This window comes from Solanum pennellii, chromosome 3 (genome assembly GCF_001406875.1).
Source record: "Solanum pennellii chromosome 3, SPENNV200".
In the NCBI taxonomy this organism is placed as follows: Eukaryota; Viridiplantae; Streptophyta; class Magnoliopsida; order Solanales; family Solanaceae; genus Solanum; species Solanum pennellii.
Window position 1 is genome coordinate 64,249,231 of NC_028639.1, and position 11,307 is coordinate 64,260,537.

General features: G+C 28.9%; 1 protein-coding gene across 1 annotated transcript; it reads right to left on the reverse strand.

Moving 5' to 3' along the window:
* Positions 1 to 790: 790 nt before the first annotated feature.
* LOC107012697 (transcription factor bHLH137) lies at positions 791 to 3,580 on the reverse strand. Its single transcript, XM_015212606.2, has 8 exons — positions 3,138 to 3,580; positions 2,893 to 3,048; positions 2,416 to 2,481; positions 2,193 to 2,261; positions 2,001 to 2,090; positions 1,738 to 1,905; positions 1,320 to 1,454; positions 791 to 1,208 (listed from the first exon to the last, which is right to left on the reverse strand). The coding sequence occupies exons 1-7, from the start codon at positions 3,486 to 3,488 to the stop codon at positions 1,362 to 1,364; spliced, it is 993 nt and encodes a 330-aa protein (XP_015068092.1). The 5' UTR covers positions 3,489 to 3,580; the 3' UTR covers positions 791 to 1,208; positions 1,320 to 1,361.
* Between the last annotated feature and the right edge of the window lie 7,727 nt (positions 3,581 to 11,307).

The following is an 11,307-nucleotide window of genomic DNA, read 5'->3' on the forward strand; positions in this document are numbered from 1 at the left end:
AATAACTTGGTCAAATAATATTAATTGTTTTACCTGTTTAATGAAGTACTAGTACTTTACAGAAAAGTAAATACTAGTATCAATATTAAAAGGAACGTTGAACCCTAATATGGACTTCAAACACAAGGGGGAAACAAAAAAAAAGTTTGGATCTTACTTTTCACTCTTTAAATCATACAAAATGACGTGTAAAGTTGTTTTTAAATGGGCTCTATCCTATGCCTTTTAAAATTTAAATTGGTGAGAAAAAAAAATTCACAACAATTCAATCATAGATGCATAGTAACTAAATGTTTTGTGAATAATAAATTTTGCCACTGCAATAGTACTAGTACTAGAAAAAACAGTAATAATTTGACCAAGTGTTTTCTCCAAGATGAAAGGCACAGTAGATCCGTTAAGATAGAGCTATCCTAGCCAGGGTTAATGTTAGCCTAACACACAAAGATTCCATAGTACAACCCTAGATATGAAAACAACTATCTCTCCATCTTTTGTGCTCACCAATCATCTCAATCCCAAAACAACACATTAAATACTACTATTGCTACTACAAATGTAAACATATCCAATTGTAGGGTATACAAAGTAACATGTTGGTTAAAAAATTAAATTTTTTTATTTGTAAGTCAATATTAGTAGTTTTTTATGTTTTGAATTGTTTTAGTGAAATATTCTGTCTCCGTCAATGATTGTAATAAAACAAAAAATAAAAATAACATTATCTTAATTAAAATTCACATCGAAAAATTTCACATGAAATAAGATATCCCCAATTTACTCAGAAAAATGCGAACAAAAGACGTTTGATAATACTAGAATAAGATGGTAATACAAAGCAACATCATATTATCATAACTAAGTACAATGGTAATAATACAACAAGAAAGATGTAAAAGAAATACATTTTTTTCTCTAATCTAGCTAAGCTAGGGTTTTAACCACCCACCCACCACCATCATCACATGGCTCTAGGAAGTTTTGCTTTCAATAGATTTTTAAGTAATTATATATAAGTCAAATATTCAAAAATATGTGTCTCAAATAATTCTGCCTGCAGCTAGCTGATGACTTCTAAGTACTCTTTTGGCTTCCACTCATTTACTTCCCAGCCTTGATAATAGGGTGATTTTACAATATAATCCTCCATGCACAAGTTATTATATACTAGAGGCTTAGCTAGTTATAGTCAGGTTTAATGGATCTCCCTGCACAAATTAACAAAAATAATTATCAGCTTTAATTATTATTTCTAGATAAATTAAAATGTTTTGTGATTTTTTTAAAAATATTATTTTAGCACTTGATAGATAGCTCACCAAATGTAGTGCAGGGCAGGACAGTAGGGGCCTGGTGTTATATTAATGGAAAGAACAAAAGTTGTTGCTAAATCCAGACTGATTTATTATTTTTTGTGTTTGCTCATCTGCACCCCATAAGAGCTGTCCAATACCCTGAAAAAAAATATTACTTTTTCATGTTAGAAAATTTCACATCATGTATATTACTTAGCTTTATACTATTTATCATATCATATCCTACAGTATTTTTTCTATGTACCGCGACGTTTATAAGATAATTACATGTAAATCTTCGAGATAAAAATACTAACTAATTAACATTAGTAATAATGTGTCATCAAAATGTTTGATATCAATTCCATCATTATTAGGTGTTTGTCTATGTGTGATTATGAATAGATAATGACTATAAGTAGATTCAATGAATATGTAATACCTGAGGAATAGAATTAGGGAAATGGGCTTGTTGAAACATGAGTGATGTTGAATTATCCAAAAATTGATAGCCACTATTAGTGTTAGCAATAACTTCAGCTGCCTGTGATGTAGTAGTTGTGCTACCTTGCTGAATATTTGCCATTTGTGTCTCCAAGCCACTTAAACTCTGAAAAAGAAAATCATAAAAAATGAATTTAATTAATGATAAAGTCGAAATTTGAAAAAATCAAGTTCTGGATATATGGTTAAACGCTAGCTTACCTGGTCATCAGGTCTGATCATGAGTGCATCTAAGTCCATTCCAAAGTCATAGTACATTGGATTGAAAGAAGTAAGTTTCATTGAGAGAAACTGAAACATGAGAAACACATAATATAATTAGTATTAATATTTTATAATTATACAAGTTAAATATAAAGGAAATTATTAATTGATTGTTCTCTTGTTTAATACCTCAACTTGGTTTTGCAAAGATTGGACATAATTAATTATCTCATCCAACATAAGGGCCTTTCCAGTTACCTGATCTCATTCAAGTCACATGAAAATTGTCAGAAGAATTATAATTTAAAAGATTTTTAAATACTAATTTCTTGAAAAAGTAACTTTCAATTGTACTACATGGAAAGACAAATAAAAGACAAATTTTTTTTACTGAATTAACTTTGTCATTTACCTTGTCACAACCAGGAACAAGAGATTGCAATATCTTCATCCTTTCACTTATTTTCTCTCTCCTCACCTGAAATCATATCACAAGCTAAACAGTGAAAAAACTGTTGCACAACAATAATAGTATATATTTACCACTCAACGATTATGATGGAGTGGTAAATATCAAATTGATTATGAATCCATTTTTGGTAAGAAGCATTTAGCCCGTATGTGTTATTTTTCAACATGAATTCAACTTTAGTTGTCTCAATTTTCACACCTCATTATAAATTTTAGTATTTGTTCATCTCTATTTATGAGTTATTTTTTTTAGTTAGTGTCCGTAAAATGACACATAACTATATTAAATAACAAGTTAATTTCATTTTATCATTAATGAAATAATGTATAATCGCACAAATAAAATTTCTTTCTTAAAACTCCGTATTAAATCGAGCCCAGGGACCAATAGTTAAAGGGGCAAAAAGTAGAATTATACCCTTTCAGCAAGACTATGGCTATCAGTTGCCTGGCCCCTTCTTGCTCTAACATGAATGTACCCTGTTGGTGCTTCTTCATTAGCTTTCTTTTCATCTTTGGCTACTAACTTGCTGTTAATTTTCTTCTTTTTCCCATTATCACCCTGTTTCTCATTCTAATAAGAAAAAAAAACAGAGTAATCATTAATCCCAATTCCAAGAAAATGAATAATTTACAGAACAGAAATGGAAAATTCCAAATTACCTTAGAATGAGCAGAAGTCATAGAAGAAGACCCTTCACTAGATTTTCTTTTCTTATCCAAAGGACTAACATTAGCCTTATTATTATTAATTCCACTTTCAATTTTATCAGTAACAGAGGAAGCATCCATATCTAAGCTTATACTGCTGCTACTTTTAGGGTCAAGGCAAAAGCTATTTTCATGAGAAATTAAATTGGAAGGGAATTCTTGTTGGTAAAATTGTTGTACTATACAAGAATTGTTTGGTTCCTCAAAAAAGCCAGACATTTTAATAGGAGAAGTTGGCAAAAATACTGAATCAAGAAGAAAAGGGTTATTGTGTTGTAATTGGTGTGATGAAAAAGCAGCCATCTTTTTTTTTTTTTTGTTTAGTTTTGTGATTTGCTTTGGAATTCTCAATGAAAAAAAAAACAGAGGAAGTAAGAGATAATAATGGGTCTGAGAAAATCTCAAAGGGTCAGGTTTATATAAAGATGAAGAGAGAGATAGGACATGATTTTATTTTATTTTAGCTAAAAATTGGATTTTTTTTATTTTTTATTTTCTAGCTTATTCCTATGCATTTGACTAGTCTTATCAAAGCTTGGGGGTGAGGGTGGGGTCTATTAAGTTTGCTGGTAGCTGATATCTATAGACAATTCTCTGTTTATAAGAACAAATAATGAAATTTCTGTTTAAGATATTAAATAATTAAGTAGATAATGAGTATGAATAAGCCATTATAGAGAAGAGATTTTGAATTTGAGTGTTTTAGTTCTGATATATAATCAATCCTATTAGTTTTGTTCATTATTAAAATAAATCGAATTCTATCAAATATTTTTATTTCTCCGTCGGGCGTGGAGAAAGCTCCAAGGATTATCCTGGGGTTATACCGGTATTTTTCGTTCTTTCGGCCAAGACCAATTTCGTTGAATTTTACTCCAATATGATATATTTCTATGTGATCAAAATTTGATTAGATTTTAATATAAGTATTGAGTACATAAATAGAAAACTAAAAAAGATAACGATATTAGAATATTAGTAGCAGAGATTTATAAACGGGACTATAGCAACAGTTCGAGAGATAAAAACAGTGTAAAAAAGAAATAAATGAAGGTAATTAGATAAAATATGATATAATTTCAGCTTACTGGTAACATGATCCTAAAAAGAAAGCTATGAACGTTTAAGATTAGAATAAAGATTGTAGTAGATAATCTAGTGTTGTTGCATATTTTGTAGGAGGGGTCATTTGGTGTGATGAATAAAGAAAAATAATATTGAGATATGTTTAAAAGCATTACTCAATTCTTTGTCTGGTTACAAAGTGTAAGATAATTTATTTAAAGATTAATAATTATGACTGGGATTTATTATCCTTACTTGTGGGTGAAATACTAATCGTGGGACAACTTATTCCGTGATTAATAATTATGGCTGGGATATATAATCTCTACTTTTGGGTGAAATACTAACCCTCGAATAACTTATTCCAATATAAAAATGTAAAATAACAAATATGTTAATATCCCCCTTAAATCCTCTTTTATAAACAAACAACTTATTCTTAGACGATATTTTTGTAAACAACAACTTATTCTTAGAAATTATGCATGTCATACATGTTTTATAAATCAAACAACTAATAAAAAATAATACTAACATAACTAATTTGATCATAATTTATCTCAATATAACTCATTCTATCATAATTAATCTCAACATAACTTGTCTTTAAATCGAAGACCCCTTAGTAGTCACACATTCTTTTATTTTCATTAGGTATTACTATTTGTTATTTTATTTGCTTTGTATCATGTCTTCTTTTGTGTGTTTGAAAACTTTTCTTTTAAATTCGAGAGCTTACTGGAAACAATATATATATTCCTACCCGACAAAATAGGTATAAGTTGCATCCATCCTATGCTTCTCAAGTGTTATTTCATTCAATAAGATTGGGACCTAAAGCCAGCTTCATAAAGAGGTCTTACTTTTTTTCCTTCTTATTACACATATAAATTAATAATCTTAATATATTTAGTGTAATTCTACGAGTGATATTTATGGAAGATAAAATATATGCAAACCTTATGAAATAAGTGTTATTCAATCTGTATTATAAGGTTAGCCTAAAAAAGACAGAAACAGAATAAGATGAAACAGAAAGTAAATAGATTACAAGAAGTAATCCGAGTCCACAGAAACTACTGTGTGTCGTTAAGAAATTTAATCCCCTCACTGTACCCGAGGTTATGGATTAATTTCTCCCAAGATAAAACGGATTAATCCTGTTAAAGAAATAGCGGTACCTCAAATTTCTTTAACTTCAGCGAACTTCAGAACAGCAACAAGTCACACATACTCAGTCGATCGACACTTTGATTTGTTTGAGAGAAAAAATTTATGCAGAGCAGGAAAAAATGCAGTGTTTGAAAAAATGAAAATTGTATCAATCAATCACATCATTTGCCGAAGCCGACCGACAACGGCGCGAGGGGACATCTTCTTCTTAGCTCTTTTAAAAGTAATGGAAGTGTTTCCTTATATAAGGACAACAAACAATTTCCTTTCTTTTGCCGATACGGGAGAAATGACTTTTCATTTGCACTTTGCAAATAACTTTTCATTTTCCCTTTATAATAGTTCCCTCACTTTTCATATTCTCTTTTTTCTTTTTCCATTCACACTTGCTAAACCCAACAATAAGAACAAAGAATGCAAATTTTCAATAAAAATGTATAGTATAAAGTTAAAATAATAAAATCAAACTCAAGAATTTAGAAAGATGACATAATGAAAATAAAAAAAAGTGTTGCACTAAATTTAATTCGTAGATATAACGATATTGAAATAGTATTAACTTGTCAAGTTGACCTTGCTTGTTGGTGATGAAGATGAGTGTATTATTGTTGTTGTTACTTGTTTGTGTTAAAATTTCGTAAAACATGCATGACACACCCCAATTATATTGAAAATGTCAGTTGCTTTTTTTGGTCTTCCGTTGAATGACTCTCTCATCAGTGAATCAGAGATGCAAACACTGAGATATGATGATTCAACTTTCAAGTCAGTTATTATTATGTATCTAAAAATATGACAATTCACAAGAGTTGAAACGTAATAAAACATCTATTCATTGCTGCCATTAATTGTATTTGTGTTTCTCATCTTTTAATTATTATTGTACTCATCACAAACCCCTATAGTTGAGTCTAATATTTCTAGCATTAGTTTTGTCATGGCCTATTCTAAAATAGCTTACCTATATTCTTGATTAAAGCAAAAGTGAATTTTGCATTATTATACCATAATTAGTACTCTTATAATACATGTATGAATGATTCTATCCTTAAAAAAAAATTAAATTAATAATCTTTATGATTAAAATCGAGCATGACATATGGACGAATCAAGAAGTGATATGTGGCAACAAAAATAGGTTGAAAGTGAATAATTAGGAGGGATAACATCAAATACTATACTTATCCTCAAAACGTGATCGAAATGGTGGCGAAAGCATGATTTTTCAAAATATAAAAAATTAAATACATAAAAAAATAGATAAAGGAGATTCAACAATGTTACTCCCTAATTTATATTTACAAAATCAAGCTTTGCCTGGTGATGCTGCCAGCTATCAACACTAGACCTAAGGCTCATTCTATATCTGTTATCTCTTTTACATATGCATTAAGCAAATGTAACTTATAATTCTATACCCTAGTTTGTGAGTAAAAATTGTTAAAATAGTACTATATAAGGAAACCACATTTTAATCATAGAAACTATGGAGAATAATTAAAAAAGAACTTTAACTATGTGAAACGAATAAATATATCCTTGCTATCAATATTTTGATCCAAAAATATCTTTGCCCCGTTAATAGTTTGGTCAATACCTCCCTTTTTTTTCTCTCTATATGCCAGATGAATGTTTTGTCCTTGGAAGGATTTTGAGGACGTTATATCTTCAATATTTTTTAACCAAATTATAAGGGAAAATGGACAGATATATGTTGAATTATTGTAAATGGTATGCAAATTCTCTATTATACTTTTGCAGAGGCGGAGCTAGGTGGAGTTAATGGGTTCGGACGAACCCACTAGTTTTTTTGTAGATCCATATTTGTATTAGAAAATTAAATAAATATATGTTTATCAACATGTGAACCCCCAAACAAAATTGATTTAGAACCCACAAACTCTTAACTTTGGCTCTGCCTCTATACTTTTGGGACAATGGTACCCTGCCACTCAAAAACTAGAGCATATATATATCCACCAAACCGATGGATAAGATTGTATCACATGTCCCTATTTAATCTTGCGTTAGAGTGAAGAATATACATAGTCTAGTTTTTGGACCGATACAATCATCCCAAAAATATAATAAAAAATATCTCTATATCATTTATAATAATTTAGAGATAAATATCTCCTTTGTTCCTAAATAAAATTACAGGAGAGTTCACAGCATGTATAGATCCCCAATGAACATAGTTAGGTTGGGCTAACTGTTGTCTTTGTCCAGGTCCAGCCTGTTCTTGTGGCTCAGTATCCATCAGTCTTAAAACGTGAAACTACTATAGTATATATTTGATCCGACCCCCACAATGAAGAAATATCGTACTACTATGAGTAACTTTTGATTATTGCTATTCTTCATTTCAATTTATATGACTTGAACAAAATTTAAATTATTTGTGCATTTTTTTTTTTGATTTTTCATCCGGTGTTCGGAGTCCATATTGGAGCTCTGGCTAAATCCGGATCGCGCTCTCTAGGGCTAGGGGGCCTATTCAGAGGGGGGGTGCTCCCAACAAGGTTTTCCCCATATCTAGGGCTCTAACCGAGACCTCTGATTAAGGGTGAGACACTCCCCTAGTACACCACAACCCATATTAATAAATTATTTGTGTATGGTCCAAAGCACTCGTTGGTAGTGCAATTACAAATAATTTCATTAAAGATAAAAGAAAAATTTTACAATTAAATTGTTTGTCGTTGACATAGAAAGGAAATAATTTTTTAGATGAAGTTATAAAAAGAAAACTGTGTCACGTAATAAATTTGAGGACAAACAAGGTATAATGTTTATAAATTACCTTAAAAGAAAACCGACACAAGGAAAAATAGAAATATGATTATCTTTATTCTTTGAATCAATAATTTGAAAATTTGTGTATTTGAAAATTTGCACATGCAACATAATTATAATGCGTCTGTTGATATATATATTTATATAGAGCCAGCAAAGATCCAAAAATATATAATTAGCACATTTGGAATTTGGATTATCCCTAATCAATTCTAATGGATTCTAAATTTCTCATTTGTGTTGATTGATAATTTATTTCAAATCATGCATCTCTACAGTCAAGTTGGTTCCCAACAAAGTTCCAATATCTTTTGGCAACATATATAACTTTAAATCACTTATACAAAAGGGAAAATTCCAACCTGGTACTTAGCACAATTAACGCCATAAATATTAATCACCTTAATTTTAGAAAATAAAATAAAATTTGTGCCAGTTGTCGAGATAATAATACTCATAAGCCATAACATAGTGCCTCTCACAGTTCTTGGAGATCCTCACTCAATGTCAGTCCAATCTATTTTATAGGCTTTATTTATATTAGAGCCGTTTCAAATTTTCACACAAATTAATTGATTTTTTTTTAAAAAAAACATACTCATTCATTTTAAAAATAAATAGTGTTTTCAACTCCAATACACCTCTTAAGAAAACTATTCATTTTTTGAAAATAAGAAAATGTTTTACAATCTTACCCCTTAATTAGATGTCTTGAAGAAAGAAATAGTTCTTTAATGATGTAAAACTCCATATTGTATTAAACTAAAAGTGAGTTCTGAAAGATTTTTTAAAATATTCTTCTTGAAAACACCATTTATTATTTTTTTAGAAAAAGGAAGTGAATTTGAAGCTTCAAGTTACAATAATAGGCTATAGTATAAACAAAAGCTTATTTCAAATAATTTTAAAATATTTTGAAAAATTTATTCATGGTGGCTCCTTAATTTTCAGCAGTTTTTGAATTTTACTTAGCCAAGGTCTTGTTTCATACAACCGCAATTTGCAACGTGCTTAATAACCCTTGGCTAATTAGGTCAAAGTTAATTTGTAGTGATTTCTGCTACTTTTGAATAAAAACAGGTTCATGAAACACATTATCTTTGACTCTATAGTTATTACATGTTGCTATAATCACTTCAAGTTTAATTATATACACATTATTACACCTTTTTGGATAGTTGTTACCTTTGTATTGTTTCGTTTAAATATGTTATTGTATCGTATCGTTTAATTTTATCATCGCATAATAACGAAAAAATCTATTTTGTGTAACGATCAATTTATTATTATTGCATCATTACCTTAATATTTCTATTCGTTTTATTTTTATTTATTATTTAATAATTATATTTTATTGTTTACCCTATCTTTAAAGTGACTTTACATCATATCCTATTTTTTTCATAAATTTATCATTTAAATTATATGTGTACATTATGTAACGACAAAAGACGATACAGTCTATCCAAATACTAAATTAATCAAAAATCAAAATATGATACAATATAATACTAACACGATACATTATAAAATAATTGCGGGACAACCCTCCAAATAGTGTAACAAGGTGTATATACACGTTGCTCGTAGCAAAGTATTAATTGCTCTAGTGCCTCCACAAAAAAACAAAACAAAAAGAAAGTGTTTAAATAATTATTAGCATATATGCCTCAGCAATTTTTTTAAAAAAATTGTTCATTCTAATTAGATTTCATAAAGATTCAATATTTCAAGAAAAAAATGACCCCTTTTTTTTGGTTGAGAAATTGAGGTAACGTTGCCTACTAAAATAATAGCCTAACAAATGAATATATTTTGTATATTAATATACTATATACATTAAATATACAATTCTGATATAAAAATAGTACGTATTATATATTTTCTTATTATCATATTTCAAAATGCAAATTCTACGTTCAAGAAACATTGATTGGTCATCTGGAATCTAGAGAAAAAAGAAAGAAAAAGACCTCTCTCCATGTCTGGCATTTCAAGAAAATTTTATTGATCAAATGTGATACTCGTGGTCAAAATTAGCTATGTATTATGCATATTATGTCCACACATTCATGAATTATTATATTTTCCTTTTGGAAACTTATAATTAATGAATTACTATTTATTTTGGGAAAACTTTTAATCGACCTTATCAAAGTTTCTAATTTAGATAATAGACAATGACCCAAATTCTCCTAGGATGTTGGGAGTTTGATTGATCTAATTCATTCTCATTCTTAAACGTTTTAATTTCTTCTAAACGAAATGTAGTGATGCAAGCACAAGTAGAGGGAAACAGGTTGGGGGGTTCACCTCATTAAAATGTCAATGTTTCGTGGAATTGCTGAAGAAAGATTATATTTGAACTATTTAGATGATGTCGAGGATATTTTTGAACTAATAATATAACATAGACAAATTTGATCTTTTACTGATATTTGTTTACTATTTTCAACAATTAGCTGTAGTAAGCACTTGCAGAAAACGTTTTTGATTTTTTTCCCCACCAAAATCCAATTCTATTTTTGATTGATATATTTTCTTTTTCAAAATTATAGATGGTCTTTTTGTTGAAAAATTTAACCCACGGGGTCATCGTCTGTCAAATATTTGACTGGCTATGAAGCGTCGTTTGGTTATTAATTTACAAAAATAGAAAAAATAATCTCGTATAAAATCTCGCATTATTTAATATAATGTTTGATTACATTTTTAAAAAATTTCTGATCAAAATTAATATATTCATATAGTAAACAATATTTTATTTTGGTTAAAATTAATAATTGTACACTTTATATTAATTATTATACAACACATCAATTTTATATGACAGTAGTAAATAAATAATCCTTGTGTTATAATCCATAAATTCTACAATCGTTGCTTTACAAATATCAATATCATTAATCTCCTAATCATTTTGATTCTCGTATTATAATTTTAATATAACTTCTTAACCAATCAATCGACTCTTTATTATCTTACTACTCACTCCCGTGATTGGCCTTAGGAAATGAGTATTTTCTCAGGTAGTGATATTTCAGTCTAGAGTAAAGTTGATATTTTTGCTTTTTTATGCAATATGCAC

What these genes read in the sequence shown, in the direction of transcription:
- LOC107012697 (XM_015212606.2), bottom strand. Translation starts at nt 3,488, where the DNA reads ATGGCTGCTTTTTCATCACACCAATTACAACACAATAACCCTTTTCTT. An exon ending in GCCATAGTCTTGCTGAAAGG is followed by an intron (nt 2,482 to 2,892) that starts GTATAATTCTAC and finishes ATATGATTTCAG; the next exon opens with GTGAGGAGAGAGAAAATAAG. An exon ending in TTGTTCCTGGTTGTGACAAG is followed by an intron (nt 2,262 to 2,415) that starts GTAAATGACAAA and finishes GAATGAGATCAG; the next exon opens with GTAACTGGAAAGGCCCTTAT.